The sequence below is a fragment of the Podarcis muralis genome, chromosome 7 (assembly GCF_964188315.1).
Source record: "Podarcis muralis chromosome 7, rPodMur119.hap1.1, whole genome shotgun sequence".
Classification (NCBI taxonomy): domain Eukaryota; kingdom Metazoa; phylum Chordata; class Lepidosauria; order Squamata; family Lacertidae; genus Podarcis; species Podarcis muralis.
The window spans coordinates 86,575,299-86,602,814 of record NC_135661.1 but is presented as its reverse complement, the minus strand read 5'-3'; the positions used below and the strand labels follow the sequence as shown (position 1 = coordinate 86,602,814).

The following is a 27,516-nucleotide window of genomic DNA, read 5'->3' as shown; positions in this document are numbered from 1 at the left end:
GCGCCAGCTCCTCCTCTTCCTCGGCGGCGTCTGGTCTCCCCGTCAGTCTGAGGAGAAGTCGGCGGAAGGCGAGTCGCTCCAACCTCTGCTGTCGTCGTCGTCGTCTCCGTCTCCCTCCCTCAGGCGGCCATGGCGATGGATACGAGCGGCAAAGAGAAGGAGGCGCTGCAGCTGCTGGCCGAAGCGGACAAGAAAGTGCGCGGCTCCCAAGGCTTCTTCTCGGGGCTGTTCGGGTGAGGCCCTCGAGCAGGGCGAGGCGGAGAGGGAGAGGCGGGCCCGGTGGTGGGGGGGGGGGAGAGAAACTGCGGGGCGTTGGGTCATGTGGGAATGCGGGGAGTGCGCGCGCGCGCGATGGGGGGGGTGTCATTTCTGAAGGGTGTCCCTGCGGGGGAGCGGGAGGGATCGAGCGGCGGGGTCATAATAATACAGTGGTACCTCAGGTTACAGACGCTTCAGGTTACAGACTCCGCTAACGCAGAAATAGTACCTCGGGTTAAGAACTTTGCTTCAGGATGAGAACAGAAATCGTGCTCCGGCGGCGCGGCAGCAGCAGGAGGTCCCATTAGCTAAAGTGGTGCTTCAGGTTAAGAACAGTTTCAGGTTAAGAACAAACCTCCGGAACGAATTAACCTGAGGTACCACTGTAATTGTAATAATTAATAAGGGATGACATGTGTCCTTTTTTCCCAGGAAACATCTTCTTTCTTCAGGGGTAAAATTTCTCTCAGGGTCGGATTTAAAAAAAAACTGCCCAAAATGTCTCAGGCTCTACTTTCTGGATATCATCATCAATCTTTATTACGGTCCAGAGACCCAACAAATGGTTACAAAGCAATACGCAATTCATACAGCCTGCCTCCAGGTTAAACAAGCATTTTGTTCAAAATATAGGGATCATTGGTTCTTGCAACCACCGATAAAAACTTTGCCACTGCTAATGTTCTAGCGTTTGTCCGGTCTTCCAGTAGGAGCCTGACATAGTGAGCCTCTGATTTTCCCGGGAATGGTACCAGCGAGGGTAATATCAGTTCAGCCCTGGCTTGCTCATATTTTGCACAGTGCAACAAATTATGTTTTATGGAGTTTCTGGATATAGACATAAGTGGTGGCTGAAGACTTGCTTTCCCCCATCTCTTCTCCCCCCCCCCCCATTGCAGTTTCTATAGCCTACATATAGTAGGGGGGTATTTAAAGTGAGAGCTGTCAGAACGTCCTCCTCCTCCCCCCCTCTTCAAAATATAGCAGCCCTGTTTATCTGACTGGGTTGGTCTCAGCCGCTCTGGGCAGTTTCCCAGCAAAAAGTAGCAATAGCACAGTACAACATTGCACACTAAAAACACTTCGCTTGACGGGTTAATGGATTTCTGGTGGGGTTGATAAATCTCTGGTGTGTAGGTGCTTGTGTTTATGGGGATTGGCGTTGTGGTAATAAACTCTGGCGGCTGGTGCCCTTTGGGACTGGCAGGGCGGAAGGCCGGAGGACCAGCAGAAGGTGGAGCCAGAGCCAATGGCAGGCAGAACCGCCACCATGTACTGTAAGAAAGAAGGGAGCTGGGTGGGGGCTGATTCGGAGCATTGTTAAAAACTCAGATAAGCTAGGCACCAAATGGCTCTTTAAACTAGGGTTACCGTCACCAAAACAGAATGCCTAACTGCCATTTTGGGGCCAGATGGCTCGAAAGTCACGCTTTTCAATACGGCTTTTTGGTTCTTGATATTTATTTTGATTGTGCAGGTAAAATTCTACAGGATGTGTTGCTACTGTTTGAAAGCAGTAAAGATCCAAACATCCCCAGGCATGAACCTCCAGATGGGCATCTTCACTTAGTTGCAAGTGGTCAATTCGCAAAGTGGGCGAACACCAGCTGGGCATGGTTGGTGGGACAGTGTTTTGCTCTCCCTAAAACCAGCCACCTCTAGTAATGGGACTCTGGGGCATTGGGTCATGTGGAAATGCAGGAAGCGCACGCATGGTTGTGTGGGGATATATTGTGAGGGATGTCACTGTGGGAAAGTGGCAGTGAAGTGTAAAGACAGTGGGAGGGAATGAGTGACAGGCTTGACAAATCATAGGACTGTAAAGTTGGGAGGGACACCAAGGGTCATCTAGCCCTTAGAAGACTTCTAAAGGCAGTGCTGTATAAGGGAGTTTTTAACGTTTGATGTTTTATTGTGTTTTTATGTTTTGCTGGAAGCTGCCCCAAGTGGCTGGGGCAACACAGTCAGATGGGTGGCATATAAATGATATTTTTGTTATTTCCCCGACTTGGGGCTCAAACCCACATGTTCTACTGACTGAGCTATCCTAGCTCTTTGGTGGGAGTGATGAATTGCCTGTGTGTGTGTGTGAGCAGGAGATAATATACTAGTGGCTGGTGTCCATTGAGATTGGTAGGGCAGAAGAAAGGAGAATCAACAGTAATTGCAGCCAGTGGCAGGCAGTGCCACCCCCTAACTAACTCAAGGTAAGAAGGCAGCCAGCTGGGAGCTGGTTTGCTTAGGTTGTCATTTGCCCAAAATGGACTAGCTCCCACTGGTAATGAGGGGGACACTTGGTCGAAGGCGAGAAGGAAATAAGAGCTCCATGGTGGAGTCTCTATAACAGATAAGAATCTGGGAGAGTGGCACTAAGTATGGATAATAGTGAGTTGGGAAAGTTTATATTGGAAGGTAGGTTAGGATGTTCAGGGTTATATATCCAGGGGAAGAGGTGAGCCAACACTCAGCAGAAAGTCTGAGGAGTTCCGAAACTGTGTATAGCTTTATTTACAGAAAAATAACATTGGCTAAAGGAGACAAAAATGAGGATGGAGGTAGCTGGAAATGTAGAAACTTAGCTGGTGGGAGGGGCATACTTAAAGAGAGGGATTGGGTGAGATAAACTGAATGGCTTCAAGTTGAAATGGTCAGGGAATGTTCTGGGAAGCAGATTAAATTGAGAGAAGGTGCTAGTATTGCATAGGGTAAGGGCTGCTGACATCTGTGTGAGTTGGAAGATCAGAAAGGTGGTGAAGAGATCAGAAAGTTGGTGAAGAGAAGGGAGAAGAAAATAGGCTATTGTAGGACAGTCTGGTGACAGGAGATCCTGCTAATTGGAGTAATGTGTTGAGGATTGGTTGAGATGCATTGCAGGCAAGTGGACTAGGTCCAGTAGCTGTTTCAGGGCAATGTCATGGGAGCTTTAAGGAAGGAGCTGTTGGGTGAAGTGGGGGCAATAGGAACTGGCTGAGTTGATGGGAGGCGATTTTCTAATATTATGGAGGGGTAACTTCATTGCAGTGAGCTTAAGTGAATGCTGTTGAAACTGTGGGAATCCTCTGGAGTTTGTTCTTTGAGTGAAGGTTATTGTGGTGATGGAAGAGGCTGTAGGTCCAGCTTTATTTGGGAGCGGGTTGGGTGGGACAGACCAAATTCTAATAGTAGTCAAAAAGTGACGGTCTTGCGAGTTAAAGCGCTCTGAATTAAGGCTGTGACCAACTTCGCTGACTGTATCTGTGAAAGCCCGCTCAGTCATGTGGAATAGTTTTAAGATCCAGACCAGTGTATGCGTTGCAGGGTTCTTGTCAGTGCTGTACGTGTGTTGGTTATGAATTTGAAACAGTTGTAAACTTTTATATTTGAAGTCATTGATATTCTGTCCTTCCTTCCTTAGGAGATGAGTGCAGACCACAATAAGAACAATAAAATAGACAATGTGAAACAAAGCATTCATTACAAAGCACCTGAATTAAGGCACCTCCATTCACCTGATTTTCATCATGTGGGCCTTGCTTCCTTTCTGTGCGGGAGACATTAATCCTGTATACTTCCCACTTTTAATTACATTAGGATGGTGGTTGTTTCCCCCCAATACTTTGGTAACTAGAGACCTGGCTGATGACAGAAGATGCTTGTATGCATAACTTGCATAGAAGAAACTGCCTAAACCGTAGTCTAATGTGTGATGCAATGTAGCCTAAAAGCTGCTGCACCATAAAAATAAAAGTCCTAATACTTTCACTTACTTTCACTTACTTTATACTTTAACTGCTGTGAGTTTGAATATGGAATAACAGGCCCAAGTCTTTCTTATTTCTCCTAATTTCCGCCTTCACAGCTTCTTTTGCTGAGCCCAGGTGAGATAACTGGGATTTGGGATAACACTGCTGGTGGGAGCTGTTACCTTGGCAGGAGGCAGATGAGTTTATTGAAGCCCCTGAGCGCCTGTGATTTGGCTTAGTTTCTGTTAACTGTTGTAGTTTTCCAGGCTGCAAGACAGAAGAGTGGTTAAGGCGCAAGTATATTTCTCAGAAGACAGCAAGCTGCTTTATGCTTAAGAGGAGGGGTTGTGCAAGACTAATGCAGTGTTGTGCAGGGATTAAGGATCTGTACAGGTAATGAATAGTGACTGGCAAGTCTGTCAGAGCTTTTGTCATCCTGGGAAGCTTTGTTAGTTTCCCTGAGACTAATCACCCTGATTCTATCTGTGCTTTTTCTGAATGTGTGCTAGTACTGCTAAGTAGCTGAGATTATATTCTTGCACACACCAGTGCTTATTTAACAAAATGGAGACTCTTCTGAATGAGCCTGCAGTAAGAGCAGCCTACACCTACTTTGCTAGTAGCATTTTGGAGACAGTGCTGTTTGAAAGGGTAAAAGGCTTTAGGTGGTGGAAGCAAAAATGTTGTAAGGCATGGTTTACATAAAGATGGACCTTCTCTTCTCTCCCTAGGAAGAGGGAGGATATCATGAACAAGAACAGAGCATGGCTGTCTGCCTAACTTGGAACACTGCAGTTGGCTGAAAATAGTTGTTGAGACTGGCATGAACTAAAAAATAATTTTAAAGCCTGGGACTTGGTTCCAGGCTGACTGAGGAGACTGAAGCGTGTGACGTGATGGATGTCTTCCACCACCCACAGACGAGTAGCATTGTCTGGGTTAGGCATACCCATTAGTCACACACCTACAATTTTAATAACAGTGTCAAGCCTTGAGAAAAAGGGGGAATGGGTGGTAAAGGGGGATCTTGGATAAGCTATACGTTGCAGCAGGCTACAAAATCTGCCCTTTTTTATATGTCCGTCACTATCTGCAGTCCCATATTTATAGGAGTGAAATGGTAGAAACTGCTAATAACCACCTCCTCCCTCCAGGCTTGAATGCTCCAAAAAGCTGAAGGACAGCAGAATTTCACAAGAGGGATTGGGTGTCCCTGGGCTGAATGAACCCTCAGGAGTGGTGAGGCCCATAAATGATAAGGCAGTAAGAGTCAAACAGGCTGGCTTATGATGCACAGACCTACCTTGAGGAATCTTGTATTTGCCTAAAATAAAAACTTTGCTAAGCCTTTCAGTTCCAAATTTTGTGAAGTAAATCCTTGCTTTGTTTTATTTATTTAAAATACTGATATATTGCAATGAACTAAAACGTCATTAAAACAGCATTCCAATTAAGATTAAAAGGTCAGTAATATTTGGTAATACTTAAAAACATAGCAAAACCAGCATCGCTTTAAAACAGGCTGTATCATGTCCCTGGTAGAATATGCCTTCCCTCAGAGAAAAGGATCTGTTTTCTTTAACTGTCAAATTCAAGAGGACCCTTCTGCTTCCTTATTGCATAATATGTAGTTTTGGATGAATTAAATGATTATTTGAAGTGGAAAAGTACAGCAGCAAGAGATGCAGCTTTTTCTTAGAAATGGGAAGTTTACTTAAATGTCTGGGGTAGCGCCTTCTGTATTTTCTAGCTGGCAAATAAGAGTGCATTTGGCTTTGATATGGATGTGTGTAATGGAAGGGTTAGTTGCCCTTCAGTTATTTGTGGTAACAATAATGGTGTTTGTGGGGAATGTTTTTGCTCCTTCCCTCTTGAAAATAATGCTTTGATGGAGGCTGACGTAGCTGGTGGCTGTTGCCTTATAACCTGTGGGCTAAGAAGGAGGAGAACCGGTCTGCGCTTGCAGTTCTTCCGGCTGTGCATCTGTTTTTTTCCTGCTGGCCATGTCTGTTATTGAAGCAGCCATCGCCACCGCTGCCTAGTCCGGGGCAGGCAAGGGAAGGGAGGGCACATGACAGAGCTGGTGACTCAAGGCCAGCTTCCTCTTGCACATAATACACCTCTGGGCCTTGAGATGCAAGGAGCTGAAGTAGATAATGAATTCTCAGAGACTATGAAAAAAAGAGAGCCTGGTGTATCAGGGACTGGTGATTTTCTGTGGCGTGGGAGGAAAACAGTCACTTCTAGGAAGGCTGGCGAGATGAAGTGGGAAGACAGAGGGGAGATGACAAAACAGGGTGCTAAAAATGAAAAGGCAATTTGTTTCTGCACCTCGAATTCTTCCTTTGCAAGCCACAAAGGTGCCAAGCTTATTGATGAATATTTAACATTCATAGGTAAAAAGTATTTGTGTGCTTGTGTTGGGGGATCAATACTCTCACTGTTATGGAATAGATTCTTAGGTCAGATTAGGGCTCAGCGACTAGAAGTAAACTTCATTGAACTCAGAAGGGCTTTGCTTCTGAAAGAACATGCCTTGGTCAATCCTCGAGTGTCATAGATGCCATTTATATGTCTTTCAAGTTCTGGGAATTGCAGTTCTCATAAAGAGGAGAGTGAGATATTAGTCAGTGTCTTGATAAACCTTCAGTTCCTGGGTTGAGGGCTATGATTGCTAAACTGCTTGAGGTTTGTGAAGTGTATGGAGCCCTGTTGTAATATGGATCTCGAGTTATGGGTGTGCTTTTCCCCAGAGGCTGAGATTGAGGTCAAATATATGAGAATGTCTGTGTTGGCTTTTAAAGGATTTAAGAATACATACCTCATTAAACGCTTTTGAGCAGAGGAGATTTCAGCCAGGGTACTCTGTGGATTAAAGTGTTCACCGGTGATGCTTTTTAAAAATTCCTTTCAATACTATAGTGTTCTCTCTTTGTATATTTTGTGTGTGTGAAAGAGTGCACATTTAGGATGGATTTTTATAAACTGGGTTGCCAGTGATGATTGTCCCCCTCCAGTACCTGACACACAAATCCCCTCCTTTAAATTCTTGGAAGAGGACTTGGAAGAACACAAGGGGTCATTTTCCTTTGTAGTGAAGTTTGTACTGAGCTTTGGAAAGGACAAACAGAAGTGTCTCATCTCACTTTATGCTGGGACGATCCTGTTTGGGTGATCCACAAGACTTTGGAGAGAGAGGAATGACATTGACTGCAAGTAATACCTGGCTAGAAATTGAGACCCCTCATCTAGGAAATTAAATTGCTAGGCACTTAATAAAACACTGTGCTGCACAAGACTGAGGAAATGAGCTTGGCACTAGGAATCCAAAATATTTTTATTTATGAAACTATAGAAGACCTCTTCGTATAAAATATCAAGGAGGTGTACAACAAAATAATGCAAGTTCAATAAAACATAAAACACCATAAAAACAACACGGAATCATAAAAAATGGCTGTCATGTAGAAAAAGACAGGCTTCCTGTCATGAAAGCCTTCAAGAGTTACCTGAAAATTAGCTGCAAGGATGCCTGCTGAACCTCTGCTGGATGAGTATGTATTACACAGCGTGCAACTAGTGACATTAAATGCTCAACTTCACATTTGGAGCCAGATGGGCTTCTGAACCACAGGGGAGGGGACAACTAACACCGTTTTCCCAAATGATCTTGGTGTTAAAGCTGGAATATAAGGGCGCAGGTGGTCCTTAAGGTACTCTGGACCCAGGTTGTTCAGGGCTTTGTATGTTAATACAATAACCATGAACATGGGCAAGTAGCATACGTGCAGCTAGTACAGATGTTTTAGCAGAGGTATCACATGCCATCTGCCCCAGTTACGATTGTGATTAGACACCTGCCCTTCACTCTAAGGTCACAGGGTTGTTAACAACATTAAAAACACTTTAAAACAGTTTACAAGCACAAAAGTCTAGCCACTGGAGCTTTTGGATGAAGATCAGCCCCACATAGAGTGCATCATAGTAATCCAGTCTCATTGTTACCAGTGTCTTAGTACGAATAAGCTTTCTGGTTTTTGAACCCAAGTTTTCCTGGGTGGGATCCTGTAGCTGTGGTGACGGCTGGACTTCTGGGAGCCACTCCTGGGAGAGATGTCCAGAGGACTGTACTGTTCCACTGTTTGTTGTGCAATGGCCAGATGCCTCCCAGACTAGGAATCTACCTCACAGTCCCAGTGAACTAAACCATAATTGACATCTTGCCTTTGCTTGGAGGCTGTAAGCAAAGCCTGCTTTTCCATTCCCTATAGTGTGAAAATCACCCAGACCAGATTCTGTACATTGTTTTGTAGGTGTCTGACGGTTTAACTGTTATGTGTGTTTGGAGCATCTGTTAAGATGTGTATTACGTTGTTCTTCTGTGCTCTCTTTCCCTTTACTCTGGGCCTCTTCTCTTTTCATAGCAGAATAAACCTTGGCCTGATGATGCTTCTCTTTCTAACCACAGGACTCATTTTGCCAAAGCTGAAACTTCTGGCAAGGTTTAGCTACTTGCCATCTGCAGTAAATTTTCAGAAGAACCACATCCTTGGCATTCGGTGAAGACATGGATATGTCTGTTCAATAGAAGAATGTGGTGTCGTGGTGGGCAGGGAATCTTGTTTTGAAGAACGTTGGGGGTTTGGGGCAAATCTGGCATTTTTACGTATGGAAATTTTTGTTTGCCTCTTACCTCTTTGTGGAATATACCTCACAGAGCATCTATTCCTAGGATCAGAAGAAAGTGCAGTGTAAATTGTAGGGCTCAAATGGGCTTTAAGAGTGTGGTTTCTTTCTTGCCTTAATCATCACGATACAGCACATAAGACGGAGGAACCTTGTATTAGGGGCATTCAGGTGCTCAGTGAAGACCTTCTTGTTTAGATAGGTTCTTTAGCACGCAAGGTGTTTACCGTATTTTTCGCCCTATAGGACGCACTTTTCCCCCTCCAAAAATGAAGGGGAAATGTGTGTGCGTCCTATGGGGCGAATGCAGGCGCGCACCGACCCCTTTCGCTCTCCAGGCTTCAGGAGAGCCCCAGCGCCAGCCCCACAAGGTCGGGGGACAGAGGGAGGCGGAACGCCGCCATCCCGCTGTCTCCCGAAGTGGTTTGGAGGCTGACGGCGGGGAGACCCCGCCGCCAGCCCCGCAAGCTCCGGGGACAGCAGGGAGGCGCAGCGCGTCTCCCCGCTGTCCCCGGACCTGATCTCAAGGCGGGCGGCGGGGAGAAGAGCGCTTCTCCCCGCTGCCTGCCCCGCAAGCTCCGGGGACAGCTGGGAGGCGCAGCGCGTCTTCCCGCTGTCCCTGGACCTGGTCTGAAGGTGGGCTGTGGGGAGAAGAGCGCTTCTCCCCGCTGCCGGCCCCACAAGCGCCTGGGGGGAAAATAAATTTTTTTCCCTTTATTTCCCCCCAAAAAAACTTGATGCATCCTATGGGCCGGTGTGTCCTATGGGGCGAAAAATACGGTACCTGGTCTATTATTAATATTCCCGTGTTGTATTGGGAAGTCACTAGTTTTTATTTCTTTGAATTGTATACTTTACGGCGCTTCTCTGTGATAGAAATCATAAAAAAGGGAGAAGTGAATTATGCATCTCTCAATATCTCTTGTTCCGTGTCCTTATATCCGTGGGTGCAGACCCAGTCTAAAGTTGCGTAGCATTCTTAATGTGGGTAAGGCATTCTCTCCCCCCCCCCCCCCCCGGAGAGCATGTTCCTTTCCAAGCAGATGGTTCTGTTTGCCAGTGCAGCAAGCTGATTCAGTGGTATCTTTTCTTTCCTCTCTAGGGGTGGCTCCTCCAGGGTCGAGGAAGCATGTGATATCTATGCAAGAGCGGCCAATATGTTTAAAATGGCCAAGAACTGGAGTGGTAGGTAGCATTATCTCTCACCCTTTGCTTTTGTTAACCTTGCCATGCATTCCTCAGAACTGCATACCCCAACTGCTCATTTGCTTGTGAACTCTCTCTCTCTCTCTCATTGTAAGAGAAATGCATAGTCCCTGGGCTAAAAAGCAGGAAACATATGGTCTTCAAAATAATATGGACCTGTAATATAATATACCTATACAGTAGTACCTCGGGTTACAGATGCTTCAGGTTACAGACTCCGCTAACCTAGAAATAGTACCTCGGGTTAGGAACTTTGCTTCAGGCTGAGAACAGAAATCGTGCGGTGGCAGCATGGCGGCAGCAGGAGGCCCCATTAGCTAAAGTGGTACCTCAGGTTAAGAACAGTTTCATGTAAAGAACAGACCTCCAGAACGAATTAAGTTCTTAACCTGAGGTACCACTGTAATATCCCCCAGCAAGTGTGGGGGAAGAGCCTGCTGTCTTGGCCCAGTTTCTTGTGAAACCCTAGACTAAGATTTATGGCATTCTCTCTTAGTAGAGAGGGTCATAGCTTAGTGGTAAAGGACATGCTTGGCATTTTAAGCATCCTAGGTTCAATCTTTGACATCTCTAGGTAGGACTGGAAAAGACTTCACTCTGAAGCACCAGAGAGCAGCAGCAGCCAGTCAGTATAGACCACTGGTCTTGAGCTGATGGGTTGGACTGCCTATGTAAGGTAAGAGACAAATTATCTGTGCCTCTTTTCCTGGTTTTGACACGAGACCATCACCATTTGATAAGGTGCTAGTTGAATGGGTGCTGTAAGATTAAATTAGGGCTCTGCAGGTACGTGTCAAGTCCTCTTTGTTTTACCTGTATGGACATTTGGCAACACAAGGGTTGCCGGAGTAAGCCTTGACCCCTTCTGCCATCTCTCTCTTGCTTTTAACTTGAGGCCTCTTCCGCATCTTCACGGTTCTGGTTTTAGAATTTTGATGTTATGTGCATGGACAAATTCCAGGCCTTGCATACTCACGGGCCCTTTCTCTCTCCACCTAGCTGCAGGGAATGCTTTCTGCCAGGCTGCTCAGTTGCATCTCCAGCTGCAGAACAAGCATGATGCGGCCATGAGCTTTGTGGATGCTGGCAATGCCTTCAAGAAAGCTGATCCTCAAGGTAAGAAAAAAGTGGATTAGGCAAGTTATACAGCCTCAAAACTGTAGTGGGACTTGCTCCTCGGGCTGGAGCTGGGAGGGTAGTCTGTGAGACAAGGCCTATTCGTGCCTCCCGAAATATTCTACACACTTGTGTATTTGATGCAGAAAGCACTGTGCTTGCGTGATTGCGAAATGTGTTTAAATTGCAGAATTTGGGTCACTATCATGCAGAGTACACCAAGCCTTGGGTGGAACTGGGTGCACTGCACAGTCTGTATCCGTATACTTATTCATATTTATGTGCACATATCTCTGGTTGATGAGAAGGGAAGACAGCTGCTGCATTCAGATGTTGACATCTCAGTTTAATAAGATGAGATACACACAAGTCTCTTGCCCGCCCATGCAGCCCTCTTCTCCTTTGTAAAGAACCTCAGTGAAGGTTTGGAGTTGATTTAAGGTCCTGGTTTGTTCTGAATCTCGTAACCATAGTTTACCAGTTCAAATGAAATGGGAAACTGCGGCCAATTAGAGCCACAACATTTAAAGGAAGGAGTTAAAATTGCTTTATTTGCATGTGTCTCTTTTCAATAAGCCAAGCTACAGTCATCTGAACACAGCCATTGTATTGGACTTCTGGACTTGTGGTGCTTAACTGCCAAATGCTAATATGTACATTCTCTCTAAAGCCGCAAGTCACGTAGGTTGCTGAAGGGCAAAAGCTAATGTGCCAGCTGGCTTCCTTGCATTATAGACTGAGATGTCCTGCTTTAGCTTGAATCCTCAGTCGCCTGCAGCATTGCATAAGAGCTTCAAGTTGACAGGCTTCCCCCTGGCCAGGCTTGTGCAAGCCTCACAGATACTAAACATGCCGTATCAGTCCTTGAGTACATTCTGCCTTAAATGTTCAGGGTCCACCTTTGCAGGAGATCTTTTGTCTCCCTTCACCTGCATATATGCACAACCCTTTTGGTATCAAGGTGCCTCTGAGCCTTGCATAGAGTGCCTGTTCCTCAAATTCACCCACCTGTGTGTTTGTCATTAGTATATTACTTCAAGGTAGAATCAAGTCCAGATGTCTTTTTTTTAATCCTCCTTCGGAAGCAGCAGTTATGAGGAGGGGCGTTTTCATGTTCTTCTCGCTAATTTTTTCTTTCTCTGCGCAGCAACTGGGTTGTATGGCGCCTTTGCTCCATTGTAGTCTTGAGGCCAAAGGCCTGTTTGGGAAGAGGATCCCCCTTCTGGGATTTCATGTGCATGTCTGCTGGCGACACTTAGCAGAAAAGACAGACAAATGAGGAGGGGAGAGCCCTCTTCTGCAGCTGCCTAGACTCAGGCAGCAATTTCAGGATAAAAGATGATAAAGTAACCTGAGGAGAAAACAAATTTAATCCTCCCCAGGGATTTGCTTAATCTTTTGGAGATTTGCATTCTGATTATCGGCTGCAGTAGCAGAGCTAAAGAGCCACCCTCGTCCTTGTCATTGCGCCTGGCGGAGGCGGAGCAGCCTGGGCGCATGGGATGCCTGAGCTGATGCACCAGGACTGTGGGGTGGTTAATGTGATGAAAAGGGATCCCACCTTGGGACCTACATCCTCTTGGATCTTCTGCTTTCCGTGATCAGTTGATTTCTCAGGGGAGAAGTGCCGAAAGGAGAGGCATTGCATGCGCTCCTGATATAACATGCAGTCTAGATGAGAGCTCTGTACACACAACGTAGTCCTCACCCACTCTTCCAAAATTTGCCAAATTAACTTGTGCAGATTTGCACCTCTTGGCTTCACCAGCCTGATTGTGCTTGCAAGGGCAGGTTTTGACCATTTAAATCCATCCCGAGGGATTGCCTGTCTGCGCACACTCTTGCTTGGACCTTCATGTCTTCTGAGGGCCTACTAGGGTGTCCCCACGCAATAAGGTGCGACAGTTGACTGAAAAATACTTTTTCAAGGTTGGCACCCTGACACACACTCCCCAGACACTCTTGGCAGCTACTTGGATGTGATTTTAACACTCAATAAATATTAACACTGAATAAACGCATTTCCTTTCCCCAGGCCTCTTTGTTCCATTTCTAATGTAAATTATTTGCTTCTTTTTAATGCCCCTTTTATGCCTGATTGTGATTTTTTTAATTTGTTCTCATTCTCATTTGTCAGCCACCAAAGACTGGATTGCCCATTTATTTTATTTTGGAATCATTAAAATGGTGCTGTTATCCAGATCTGGCTGCTAGGGTGGTGTACATAAATGTCCAAAATGCAAACACAAAGTTAAACCAAACATAATAAAATGTGTTGAGGGGGCAGGAGGGAATTCTGTAGTAATCCTGTGCTCACCATTTAAATTTCCATCCAAATCCTTTTCTTCTTGTTTCTGAGCTTTCAAGAGTGGCTTGTTGCTATGCTTGAAACAACTGCCAGTTTAAAACAATGAAATTAGAAGCTGCCATTTAGCAAATGGTCGGAGTTCACAGTATCCAATTCTGTGTGTGACCAGGACACATATTAGTTTAAATATATTCAGTACTGAAGTTCTTCAGCTGACTACACAAGGGCAGCATAGCTGCGATAACTTTGATGTTTTGCTGTTGGTTTGTAATGTTTCTGGAAAAGCAGTAAACAATTTATTCTTTTTTTGGGGGGTGGGGTGGGGGACAAGGTCAGCACTGGAATCCATCCTGCTAATCCTGGGACACTGGCTATGCATGTGTTTTGCAGAATGACCAGTTGTAGTATCTTCATTCTGAGTAGAATGTGGTGACATTCTAATTGTATCTATTCCTACCCGAAGGGAGAATACAGACCAGAACCCCAAGCAGTAATGATAAACACCCATCAATTCTCCAAATCAGCTTGCTACTGTCTTTCAAGTCCCATAAGATCTATGGGCCTCAGCAGCTTTCCTTGAGTGGCTTTTGATCCCCAGGGTGGGAAGTGTGCTATAAATATACTCACAGCATTGTCCCTTTCATGGAGGATAAAGGAGCAGCATTGGCAGATGGTTTTATTTCCTTAGATTGCTATGTTTAAAATTGCTACCTCTTTCTGTTTTTACAGAGGCCATTAACTGTCTCCTCAGATCTATTGAGATCTACACAGACATGGTAAGCCTGTTTTGATATACGTATTGTCCAATTCAAAAACAAGTTTGTTTTAAAAAATAGAGTGTTTTGTGTATGTATATTTGTATGTCTGATTTAAAGAGGAAATGTTAAAACTGCAAAAGGGGGGGGGCATGATGTCCAGCAAACTTTCTCTGTGTATGGGAATTGCCCTCCCATGGTGCAAGTAAATATTAGCATCTTGGATGGGGCTTTTGCAGTGCTGTGTTGAAAGGTATCTTGAGCTCGCATCGGCTGGCTGAACCAGATGCTTGTGCTGTTTGTCAGGGGATTTGCAGCACGTCTTTTGTAGGATTGTTCTAAGAGGTGGAGGCACGTCCTTGAACTGATAAAATAACCTAGTATGGACAGTACTTAGAGTACAAAGCAGATTGCTCTGCCGAACAAAACCAAGAAATGCATTGAAGCCGGCAAGCGTCATCTCTGGCACAGACATCCTTAAAAGAATTAGTGTGTAAACCTTCACAAAGTCTGTGTGTATGACACCTGCCCATCCCTCACAATTGTACACTTGTGAGGTGGGGAGTGTGCTTTGATATACCCAGCGTGTACCTAAAGGCTATGAATGTGTGTTTTGCAAATGTAGCACAAGACTGCAGGAAGTCTGGAGTCTCAAGAGAATTGCCCATTTTTAACAAGGTTGAGGACTACTCACCACTTGAAATTGGGATGCGCGCAAGTACCCAGACGTCCTGAAACGGCAGTTCATTTTTCACACCTGTCTTTTTGTCCTTTAGGGCCGTTTCACCATTGCAGCCAAGCACCATATAACGATAGCAGAGATCTATGAGACGGAGCTGGTAGACATTGAAAAGGTACGATGAGAAAGGGACTTCCCCTTGCCCTAACAAATTGCTAGAGAGGTACTCCTTGCTCTGCTCCCTTAGTATTGCCTTCCCAGAGCAATGTAGACGTAGGAACCGTGGTACATTTTGAAGAGGGTCCCTTGATTTTTCTGCTTCTAACATCCAGATTTCAACAAACTCCCCTAACACATGGGATGGATAAGTGCCATTCTGTCCTGCTTGTGAGCTCCCTGTGGAGCATCTGTCTGCCTACTGGAGGCGGAATATTTGGCTGTTTGCACCTTTGGTCTGAACCCAAATTCATGTGTCCAGTCTAATTTCTTATTCAGTTTCTCTTTGTATTTTCTTCCTTTCAAGGCAATAGCCCATTATGAGCAAGCTGCAGATTACTACAAAGGTGAAGAATCTAATAGGTAATTGAAGAACTCTGTTATTCCTTTACCCTTCTCTGCCCTAGGGTTGCTTTGGGTAGGTGCTTTGGAAAGGCTTCTGTTTTTAGGTTTGGGTTTTTAATTTAGCATTTAATTCTATGTAAAGCAGCCTAGGATGTTTCTTGATGGAGGGCAACGTATAAGTTGCCTAAATAAACATGCCCACCACAACCTATGTAAATGTCCCCCAAATTTTTCTTGTATTGAGGGGGCAGAAGGCAGAAGAGTCATTTGCAAGCAGAACTGATCACCTGATGGAGGGTTAAGGCACCTCCCTCCATCATGTTAGCACTAAGAGGTCAACACCTTAGTCAAAAAATGTGTTGTCCTTGAATGTACACCTTGCCAAGCAATAGAAGCATGGTAAAAGACCAGGGTTTGATTTCTCCCCTGCGGAAGGAAGCTTTTTATTTTTAAAAAACACCACCACCCTTGACCCTGGAGACCTCTGTGATTTGGTCTAGTTGTTCTCATCTGGTCCTTCCTGGGGTCATACAGCCTGGAGGGCAGATAGATGGGTGGGTTGCTACTCCTGTCCAGGTGCCTGCAACTCCTTTTTTTCTCTCTGCCTGCAGCTCGGCGAACAAGTGTTTGCTGAAAGTGGCTACCTACGCAGCTCAGCTGGAGCAGTACCAGAAAGCTATTGAGATCTACGAGCAGGTATGTTTATGACTCGTCTTCCCTCCCTCTCCCAGCACAAATCAAATTCTTAAGATAAAAGACGTACAACATATGAAAATGAAACCGTTGCCGGGACGGTGTACCCGTGTACCCCATGTTTTAGTTAAAATAGCACATCTAGACAATACGAATTCTGACCTAAGGAAAGTTGAATATTGATGTGTCCATACTTTCTGCATACTGTCAACTGAGTAAACATTGTTTTGCTGACTGTAGGGCAGGTATGTGTAAGATGTGCAGGTACTGAAGCCTTCCAAACTTTGGAAAGCTTACTCAGCTCTTGATTATTGAGATTACAGGGATATCTCTCACCCTTCCAAGCATGTTGTGGCATGAGGGCTAGAAGCTTGGGTTTTCTCATAAATGAAAGCTAAACCTCCCAAGATACTGATACCTGGAGGAAAACCAGGAACTAGGAGAAATAAATAATGGTTCTAGTGAATAGCATACTTTACAACTACAAAATACCACCTTCCCCTGAGACTTAACCTTGGCTGAAAGACTTACCACTGCTTGTTCTGTATATACTATTATTCCCTCCTGCTGCCCCCTCAAAAAGTTTGCAACTTCCAGAACAATTTTTCTTGCCAATCAGACAAACAACATCTCCTGGAGATCATGTTCAGCACAGTTAGCATCTTGTGTTGCCAGGTGTGGACTATTTGAACACTTCGCTGTTGATTATTTGCAGGGAGATTGCTAACAGTGGTTGTCTAATGGAATCAGGGCTATTGTCTTAGCCTGCCTCTTCTCCCACCTGCACCCCTTTCTGTACTTGGACACCCCCACTTCATAGCTATAAGGTGAAGCAATTTACCTTGAAGAAAACCTGCAATTCTCACTCAAATTCTGTGGCATCTTCAGAATTCCTCAACTGAGAAAAAAGGAATCCAGCCACTAATTTATAGCATGCTTCCATAAAAAAAAAGAAGAATGTGAAGGGAAGGCTCACTTTTTGAAACCTGCCCCTGTTCTTTCTCCCCTCCAATTCATTTGTGGTTAGGGATGAACATACTGTATCTACACAGAACCTATGTGGTCAGAAGGGCCATATTGCTGCTTTGTTCCTACTTAGAGAAGGGTGCCAGTAGGGCATAGGAGCAGTAGGAGTTGTGAGTATTTTTATTATGATTATTATTTCAATTTATATACCACCCTTTATCACAAGATCCCAGGGTGGTGTGCAACATTAAAAACACATTGCAGAACATCAATGATAAAACATCGTAAAAAACATAATGACGGACGTCCTAATAGTGAAATATCCATTATAATAACAGTCCTCTCACCCATACTTTCACAGGCCATAGATTAGTTAATAGCCATAGGCCTGGGTAAAGAGGAATGCTTTTGCCTGGCACCTAAAGGCATGTAGTGGTGGCACCAGGCAAGCCTTTCTGGGGAGAGCTTTCCACAGATGGGGAGCCACCACAGAAAAGACCTGCTCTCTTGTTGCTGTCCAGGGAACCAAATGCCAGAATCTCCAGGGGCCCCAAGTTAAACTTGCAGCTTTGCTTGAATTGCTCTTTTTTGGCATCTCCAGGTGGGCACCAGCGCCATGGACAGCCCTCTCCTGAAGTACAGCGCCAAGGAGTACTTCTTCAAGGCAGCGCTCTGCCACTTCTGCATTGACATGCTCAACGCCAAGGTCTGGGCAACGGTTTTTTTGTCTTCTAAGCTTTGTGTCTGGTGTTGCCAAGATCCAGCATCCCAAGTGCCTGTCTAGGCTGTTTCCAAACTTTCCCCCCACAGACCACTTGAAAATTTATGAGGGTCTTGGTGGGGGCACTTAATTAATTTTCCGACTATCACAGCAATCATTATGTGCTGTGCTTAGATGCTGTGAGAGTTTTACTTGCATTTTTACTGCTGCTTTTATTTCTTACATATATTTCATCGTATTGCTATTTGAATTCAATAGAATTTGAACTGTAATGCAATGACATGCAATATAAGAAATAAAAGAAGCAATAAAAGTACAATTCTAAATCAATACTTTTAATGCAGTGGATATGCTGGCTCCTGTTTTCAACCATAAATTCAGACATGCCACAGGCTACCTTGGTAAAGCCTGTAGTTTACTGGTGGTCTAAGAACCACAGTTTGGGAACACCTGCTTTATGTCTGGTTTCCTCTGGATGTGTTCAGAATGGGAAAAGGCAGAATATGGACAGTGGTAGGTGCAACTATAGCTCTAGCTATATGTGATATAGCTATATCACAAACCTGAGTCAAAAGTCTACAAACAGGACTTCTTTTAGCTTGTTCCCAGGAGAGAGGCAGAAGTTGTGCATGTTGACAGCATGCAACACCAGTGTTTAACTTACGGGTCAAGGACTGAAGCCATATAGGAGCAAGGATCTGGGTTGATAATGTCTTTGTGTAATAGCGCTGTCATAGGGGGCTTTGCAGCATGTTGGAGGAAGGAGCTAGGGCTTCTGTAGTGTGTTGATTTCTAAAATTTGAGTAGCTCTACTAACAAGCCTTTGAATGACCAACAGCTAACTTCTTGCATTTCTCATCTTATCTTCTTTTTAAAAAATCAGTTGGCTATACAGAAATATGAAGAAATGTTCCCAGCTTTCTCGGACTCCAGAGAGTGCAAACTGGTTAAAGTGAGTAGTTTTTATCTAGCCCTCAAAGGCTGATGTAGATGTCTGTAGGAGCTGCTGTCCCGGTCACTGTCAGAAAGCATCCATTTGGCGGTTAAAATAAAGTTTTGTGAGTCTTGAAACTACACAAGGAAACCGTGGATTAGCTCAGTGGTTTCCATACCCCCCCCCCCCAAACAAAAAATGCCAAAAAACTTGCCAGACCACTTAATGATTTTTCACCCTGTTGTAGCAATTGTGCTAGATGCTAAATGATTTTAGATTGTATTTTCATTGCCTCTTTTATTTCTTCTAGTGTATTTTATGGTATACCAATCTGAATTCCATACAATATAAAATAATGTATACTAATAAATAATAAAATGCAATATGAGAACTGAAAGAAGCAATGAAAATATAATTAAAAATAAACTTGAATATATAATATGCTGCAGGGATGCGGGTGGCGCTGTGGGTAAAACCTCAGCGCCTAGGACTTGCCGATCGTCAGGTCGGCGGTTCGAATCCCCATGGCGGGGTGCGCTCCCGTTGCTCGGTCCCAGTGCCTGCCAACCTAACAGTTCGAAAGCACCCCCGGGTGCAAGTAGATAAATAGGGACCGCTTACTAGCGGGAAGGTAAACGGCGTTTCCGTGTGCTGCGCTGGCTCGCCAGATGCAGCTTGTCACGCTGGCCACGTGACCCGGAAGTGTCTGTGGACAGTGCTGGCCCCCGGCCTCTTAAGTGAGATGGGCGCACAACCCTAGAGTCGGACACGACTGGCCCGTATGGGCAGGGGTACCTTTACCTTTATAATATGCTGCACCAGCTTGCAGTCCCTGGCGGTCTGTGGACCACAGTTTGGGAACTCCAGCTTCGGATTACTTAAACTTTATGATTGAATTTGTGGAGCTCTTCAGTGTTCTTGTACAAAGGATAAGATGCCAGTGAGCAAGAAATGAGAGGTTTTCTGTGCAGTCAGCAAGGATGGACGAACAAAAGGTTTGTGGTTGGGATGTCGATGAGGCACACAGGTGCTCCTTAGTATGAAGATCAAACAAACCGAAAAGACTGGAGATGCAAAGCTATTCAGATCTTGTAACATGCTTTTTTGTCCCATCCCATCACTCGTTTAAAATAGGATCCGTCCTAGATTGCATGATTACATACACTTTTGTTATCAGAATAACATTCAGCCTGTCGAGAATCCATACCCAAAGCATCTTTTCGAAAAAATCTTCTGTTCGTTGTTAGGGCACAATGGGACACTGATTCACCATCTTGTTGTAATTGGGAACTAATCCATAAGTTCACCAATATTCTGTCTCCCTCACAGAAATTGCTGGATGCTCATGAAGAACAGAACATTGACAGCTACACCGAATCGGTAAGGCTGTGTTTTCCTCAAGGGCCTAGTGTGAACATGGGAGGGTTGCTGTGACACCTAGTTTCCATTAACCTAGAATCTAAAGATGGGGAACATCTGGCCTTTCAGTCAGGTTGAGCTACAACTCCCATCAGCCCCAGCGAGCATGGCTGGGTATGATGGGAGTTGTAGTTCAGCAGCCCCCAGAGGGCTACAGGTTCCCCACCCCTGCTATAATCTTAACAGGTTAGCCTGGTGGGAAAGCTTTAGTTTCTTCTTTAAGTTTGACTCACATTCTCCTGGGCTGCCAGCTTTTTACCTTCTCTGTGTGCCTGGGAGACACACTGCCTTCAGACCTCAGGTGGTAAGAATCCCTTGGTTTTTATTTAGAGCAACCAGCTCTAAAGTGGGGCAGGCAGGCAGTGATGTGCACCAGAACACAGGTGGTACATGGGGATCAGCAGTTAGATGCCTCTGGGCCAGATTTAGTCCCCCTGAGTGCCAGCCTGGCGGAAAAGGAGGTGTGGGGAAAATAGCATCTCTGGCGGCAGATGCTAACAGCCACTTCTGGGGTGGTGATACCATTAGTATCTGTGGAAAGGAGGACGAGTGCTCCTGCAAAGCCAGCTGCTGACATGTATTTCATACACTTAAAATCACACGTCTACTTTCCAAGCTAAAATCCTAGATTCAGAGACTCGTTTGTTTATCCAAGGAAAGGCATTTTTAAGCATTCAGATCAAGCAGATCTAGCATGACAGGAAGGCAGGTTGATTTTTAATGACTCGGACTCCAAATATCCGAAAGGTCACCTCAACCTTTACAGGTTCTTAGGTTTTAAGATCAACGGAGGGCCCTCTTGGTGGTTCCAACATCATCAAAGGTTTTGGTAGTAAAAGCCCTGGAAAGGACATTCTTTGTGGCATCGCCTAGGTTGTGAACTCCCCCCCCCCCCCAAGAAGTGCACCTGGTACCTTCATTATATAATTTCTGTCATATGCTGAAGACAACACCTCTTTACTTTGACTTCGCCCATGACTGAGATACCTATTTTTAGGACAAGCCCCCCATCGGTTGGCTAATGTTTTAAGCTGATTTTAATATTTTATTTTAAATATATTTATTAATTATATTTAAGCAACAACTATTATTATTATTATTATTATTATTATTATTATTATTATTATTATTATTATTATTATTATTTCTTCCTAGGGCAGCTTACAGCATTAAAAACAATTTAAAACAACTTACAATGTATATGCTGCCTAACCACAATTGTCTCTAAGCAGCGTACAAGAAATACAGTACCGGAAATTTTAAAAATTGTTAAAACTAACCCGCCTCAGGGCCTTACAGTGAAGTGTGGGTAAGAAAATTGAGATAACAATAGTAATGGCAGCAAAGAAGCTGTATAGAATATTGCCAGTGGTTCCATATGTGAATGTGGTTTCATAGGCAGGAGCTCACCATGTTAGTTGGTTAATACAGGCACAATTTACTGCATCTCTGTTCTTTCCTGCCCCCGTCAGGTGAAGGAGTACGACTCCATCTCTCGCTTGGACCAGTGGCTCACCACCATGCTCCTGCGCATCAAGAAAACCATACAGGGCGAAGAGGAGGACCTACGCTAAGCCACTGCCCCCCAACCCTCTGCCCCTCATCTGCAGAACTCTGCGTGGATCGGCTCTGGGGGAGGAGAGGGGTTTTGGCCCAAAGGAACTGGACTTGAATGGCAAATGGTTTATTACTGCTCCCTTTCTCATCACCTCTCTCCTTGCCGCCGCCTCTTAGTACTGCAGAAAACAGGACCAGGGAGTGTGTCGCCTGTGGACTGACTCCAGCTGGAGAGAGACATGAAGGCTGTAACATGAAGTTCTCATTTCCGTTGCCTCGCTGCCCCTCCCCAGAATCTGAGCGCGTTGCTTTCTGAGCCAGCATTTTACCTTCTTCCGGCGGCTTTAAAATCATTTGTATGGCTTAACGCTTGAAAGTCTCTCTAGTGGGTTCAGATGATGGCACCAGCTTCCTTCCTCTCTCCCAGAAGAGAGCTTGTTGGAAGCTCGCCCTGGGGTGGAAAGGAGCCTCTTCTGTACAGCAGAGGAGATGCCCCCGTCCTCGTGGCCTCATCCCGTTACGCATCTCAAACCACATCTTCCAGAGCAGTTCCAGCCTCCCTCCCCCAGGCAGCGATTGGATGGCAGCCCCTATCTCCCCTTTCCTTGTATCTAATACTTGTCCTATCAAAAAGGGTAGCATTGCTTTCTAATTCTAATGATTGACATGAAGCTGCCTGAGCTGGGTCTTAAGTGGAGGCTGGCACACATACCCCCATTTCAACTCCTGGCAGACATACGAGAACCAGAAATTCCAGATACTTTACGTGGTGTGTATGCTAACTCTTCTTTCCAGCTTACCATCTTGAATTCAGGTAGGAAAGAGTGACCCTTGCTCTTTCCCTTGCCCTTAGAAGTTGGTGCCAGTCACCCATACAACATTACACGAGTATGGGGTCGTAATGCATATCCATTTGCCGGTCACTAGGGGATATAGGGTGTTCGTTCTCCTGTTGCCTGCGTAGCAAGAGGCAGACAATTCCTGAGCCATGCTGCAGGTAGCCAAAAACCTATTTAATGCTAGTAATTCTGTGTGTGTGTGTGCAGGCTGTCTTGATAGCTACCATCTCTTGCATGGTTTTCCTTCAGGCTTGGTCTGAAGGGAGCAATTCTTCTGCCAAGTATTCTGTGTTCTGTATTCATTGTCCTAAAGCTTCCCTCCCACCTCTGGATTTCCTCTTGTGTTGGCTTTAAAACAAAAAAACAAAAAACACCTAACTTTATCATGTAGTTGAGACAAAAGGGTTGATAGCTTCATGAGGGATTCTCATGTTGAACTTTTTATTATTCAAGGGGGGCGGGGAGGGTGAAATTAAGTGCTGCTGCATGTTTTACAATGTCCACCAGCAAGTAACTCTGATTATAGAAAAATAACTTGCACACAGCAAACAACGAGTAATAAAAATCTGCATGGGTGGAAAACCAAACTATAGTAATCCTTGTCTAACAATAGCCTCTCTAGCTAAAGTTCCTGCTGCTTCTCTTAAGTGACGTGCATGTTTTCAGGCCTAGGCTCTCCACGCTGTTTGTTCCCATCAGTGTTCCAGGACTAATTCTGCCACCTCCCCGTCAACCCTTCCAAGTTGTGATTTCTATTTCTGAACACTGGCTGTGATTCTGTCTATAAAAAAACACAATTACATGCTTGAATCTGGCTGTGCATATGTGTGTTCAGTCTTCGGAATTTTTTCCTGTGATGGATTTGGAACCGGAGCAGCTATGTTTGGGTGAACTTGACCTGCAGCTTCTCACCCTGTTTTGAGCACTGCTGCTTTGCAGGTTTGAGTGTGGTGTGTATTCTGCACTTTTAAAAGATGGGGGAGGGGGAGACATAAAAGCAGAGTTGTGCTAATTTGTGTTCGCTTGCATAATTCTGCCTTTTTTAATGCAGTACAACGAACCTTACGAACTAGTATTTCCCCTGCACTGTCCCTAAAAATTCATTAGACTTGTCAACATGCATCAAAGTTTATCTTCGATCCGAACTTGTTTTTAAAAAGCAAATCCCATTCTGAATGCTGCAAGTACCACCCCCCCACCCCCGACAGCATGGGCAGAATATACCTAACCCTCAGCTTAATTTGGAGGTTTATCATTCAGGTACCTGCCTACCTCATGTTGTCAGTGGCAATCACTTTATAGAGGCAGAGTTTCCTAGGCTGGCTCTTGTCTCTTATGCCAAAGCAAAAGCAATTCTTCATTAGTCCAGAGTAGAAATCAGTGGTTCAGAACTAGTGTGTCATCTGAAGCTAACTATAAAAGGTACCGTACATCCTTTTCTGAGACCTAGATTTGGCTGGGCTTCATCCAACTTTTTGTGAGTTCAACATTCCTGTTGCTCAGCCTAAACTGTTACTTGGGGCACCAGGTGTGCTTTGAAAATTCAGCTACCTTTGCCCATGCCATATGATATAGCGGTACAAAAAACACAAAACATAGTTTTATAATTAATTAACAAATTATTTTTATTATGTATACCCCGTCCATCTGGCTGAGTTGCCCCAGCCACTCCAGGTGGCTTCCAGCATCTATAAAAACACTGTAAAACCTTAAACCTTAAAAAGCTTCCCTATACAGGGCTGCCTTTAGATGTTTCCCAAATGTTATATAATTACTCATCTTAACATCTGATGGGACGGCATTCCACAAGGTAGGCACCACCACCAAGAAGGTCCTCTGCCTTGTTCCCTGTAGCTTTACTTCTCACAGTGTGGGAACTGCCAGAAGGCGCTCGCGGCTGGACCTCAGTGTCAGGGCTAAACAATGGGAGTGGAGATGCTCCTTCAGGTATACAGGGCTGAGGCCTTTTCGGCCTTTAAAGGTCAGCACCATCAAATTTAATTGTGCTTGAAAATGTACTGGGAGCCAGTGTAGGTCTTTCAGGACTGGTGTTATATGGTCTCGGCGGCTGCTCCCAGGCACCAGTCTAGCTGCCACATTCTGGATTAATTGTAGTTTCTGAGTCACATTCAAAGGTAGCCCCACGTAGAGCGCATTGCAGTAGTCCAAGCGGGAGATAACCAGTGCATGTATCACTCTGGCGAGACAGCAGGCAGGTAGGGTCTCAGGCAGCGTATCAGATAGAGCTGGTAGAAAACCTCACATGAAGCACATTTGCTTATGGCAGCGTTTGGGAACCTCTGGCCCTCCAGATGATACTGGACTATGTGGGAGATGGGACTGAGGGTTAAATCTGAAGGTTAAATTTTAACCACCTATCCTATGTAACTAAGGTCTTTTAGGAAAGTAAAACATTTAAATGTTTTTGCAGTTTACTAAAGCTTAGGAATTAGGCAGTTTTTAATTCCTTTTTATTTATGCTCTGCTGACCTCCCCCTCTTCACCCCCGTTGCAGAGAAGGAACCACACTTTTTTTTTTAGTAAGAGAAACAAACAAAAAGGTTTACTTACATTTCAGTGCTGACAGCAAATACAACAAAGTAGTATGCAGGAGAAAATACTTCAAAGTTACTACAAAGTTTAAGAACTCTTGTGTGCCAGCCCTGTGCTTGTTTAGCAAAACATGCATTTGTGATTTGCCTGCCAACCCTCACCAACATCCCTGATCACTGACCACGCTGTCTGGAACTCAAGGGAGTTGGAACTAGTAAGACCTGGAATGCAAGCACAGGTACCCAAACCCTCGCTTAGGGAGTTGATTTGATCTGCTTTCCACTGGAGATGGTGAAGCCTCTAGGTCCATAACTTGTGCAGTAGATTGCAGCAAATCATCTCATTCTCTCCTAAGTGATGCAACATCCCATGATCACTTGGGCTAGAGTTTAGTTATATTTTCATGTTACTGCTGTTATGCTGCCATCCCACTTGTGTACAATACCAGCTGGGTAATGAGACTGGAAGCGTGTGTGTGTGTGTGTGTGTGTGTGTAAAATTTTACAAAGCCCCATATTTTCTAGGGCTCTGGCAATGAGCTTAAACTATACATAGTATGACTTGCTTAACTGGCTTTTTGAGGGAAATACAATGCAAAAATAATGCATTGTAAAGATCCAAGGTGCCGTTTTCAGTAGCCTGACGAAAGAATACAGTTCTTCCAAGTGTTAAGTCTTTAATAAACCTAATTATTAGAAGGAATGGACCATCTCTTTAAATATTGGGGATATTTCTGGGAATGGGGAATATTGCAACAAGGAGCACTTGTAACACATCAAACTGGAACGTGTCCAGAGGAGGGCAACCAAAATGGTCAAAGGCCTGGAAACGATGCCTTAGGAACGGCTAAGGGAGCTGGGCATGTTTAGCCTGGAGAAGAGGAGGTTAAGGGGTGATATGATAGCCATGTTCAAATATATAAAAGGATGTCACATAGAGGAGGGAGAAAGGTTGTTTTCTGCTGCTCCAGAGAAGCGGACACGGAGCAATGGATCCAAACTACAAGAAAGAAGATTCCACCTAAACATTCGGAAGAACTTCCTGACCGTAAGAGCTGTTCGACAGTGGAATTGGCTGCCAAGGAGTGTGGTGGAGTCTCCTTCTTTGGAGGTCTTCAAGCAGAGGCTTGACAACCATATGTCAGGAGTGCTCTGATGGTGTTTCCTGCTTGGCAGGGGGTTGGACTCGATGGCCCTTGTGGTCTATTCCAACTCTATGAGTCTATGATCACAACATAAAATCACGGGGGTGGGGGTCTGGGGGAGAGGAAAGAAAGAAAGAAAGAAAGAAAGAAAGAAAGAAAGAAAGAAAGAAAGAAAGAAAGAAACGAGCCTCAGACCTGGCAATACTGTAGGTTTAAAGGACATTCATTTCAGCTGACTGGCATTGTCTGTGGATTTTATATTTTGGAAGAAAAGCCACAAAAATATTGTGCCCCGTCTCTATACATTTAAAGCAGTATCATACCACTTTAAACAGTTGTGGCTTTCCTCCAAAATGATCCTAGGCACTGTTGTTTGTGCCTAGAGTAGCTCTGAGCCTCCTACTCCCCTCAGGCGCCTACAATTCGAACAGTGGTTTAACAATCTCTCTACTCAGGGAATTGTAGCTCTGGGGAGGCAATAGGGGTCTCATGCCAGCTCTCAGCACGCTTCACCAATGAGTTTCCAGGAAGTGGTGACAGTGGCACAATACTGCTTTCAATGTATAGTGGAGATGTGGCTTCAGAAGAAGAAAACTGCCCTCTAATGGACAATGAGAAGAAAAACAAAAAAGAGATTGTGTTAAGTGTATGGATCAATACGCAATTGGTGATAGCTTTGCATTTGTTAATCGTAGAAACTCACAGAAAGGGTCTCCTTTTCATGCAGTGCTATGTGTTTGTCACCTGTTCAAAAACTACCATAGATAAGCATTTGGAGCGAATCATTAAGAGAGATGTAATTTCCAATCTCTGGTGTTTTCTGGTGCCCTCTGGGCATTCCCCCTGTGGCCCCACTATTAGACTATTAGTGGGCACCTTTTGTTGTGTGAACTGCCCTGAGACCTCCAGGTATAGGGCGGTATATAAATTAAAGAAATAATAATCATTTAATCTTCAATACAGGCATGAAGCAATTGTGCCAATTAAACATTTGCAGATTACAGCCCTAGCAATAACCCCATGAAGATGTCCGGCTGTGTAAATTCCCAAAGGGTCATCTAATCCAACCCTCTGCAACCCATTTTATTTTAAATATATTTATTGGTTATCACATATTTTTGTTTTCTCTCATTTGGGGCGTGGTGACAAGCTCCTAAAATTCTTTATAATCTGTTAAAGCTATGCTTGGTGGAGTCACCTCTTTCCCTTGCCTTTGATTTAATTTTTAAAAGCTGTATATTATTTTAAAATGCCACCCTTAAACGTCGTCCCCGCAAGTGGCAGACTGCGACGTCCACACGTGTCGGCGATGGGGATATGACAGTATTGAGTTTTGCCTTTTTAGGTTGCAAACCGCCCTGTGATGGTGCTAATAATAATAATAATGGCGCCGGGCAAC

General features: G+C 44.7%; 1 protein-coding gene and 1 long non-coding RNA gene across 2 annotated transcripts in view; one reads left to right on the top strand and one right to left on the bottom strand.

Moving 5' to 3' along the window:
• The window catches only part of LOC144328516 (uncharacterized), a 92,241-nt gene that overhangs the window by 20,537 nt on the left and 44,188 nt on the right, over positions 1 to 27,516 (bottom strand). The gene's annotated exons all lie outside the window — the stretch shown is intronic.
• Positions 5 to 23,230, top strand: NAPA (NSF attachment protein alpha). The gene is made up of 11 exons (XM_028742021.2): positions 5 to 233; positions 9,769 to 9,851; positions 10,872 to 10,988; positions 14,026 to 14,072; positions 14,828 to 14,905; positions 15,254 to 15,309; positions 15,903 to 15,987; positions 17,552 to 17,656; positions 18,555 to 18,623; positions 19,935 to 19,985; positions 21,497 to 23,230. The coding sequence occupies exons 1-11, from the start codon at positions 130 to 132 to the stop codon at positions 21,596 to 21,598; spliced, it is 897 nt and encodes a 298-aa protein (XP_028597854.1). The 5' UTR covers positions 5 to 129; the 3' UTR covers positions 21,599 to 23,230.

Bases quoted from the DNA above. Each gene is read 5' to 3' on its own strand.
- NAPA (XM_028742021.2), top strand. From the start codon at position 130: ATGGCGATGGATACGAGCGGCAAAGAGAAGGAGGCGCTGCAGCTGCTG. The intron at 234-9,768 runs GTGAGGCCCTCG...TTTCCTCTCTAG, and splicing joins TTCTTCTCGGGGCTGTTCGG to GGGTGGCTCCTCCAGGGTCG. The intron at 18,624-19,934 runs GTGAGTAGTTTT...TCTCCCTCACAG, and splicing joins GAGAGTGCAAACTGGTTAAA to AAATTGCTGGATGCTCATGA.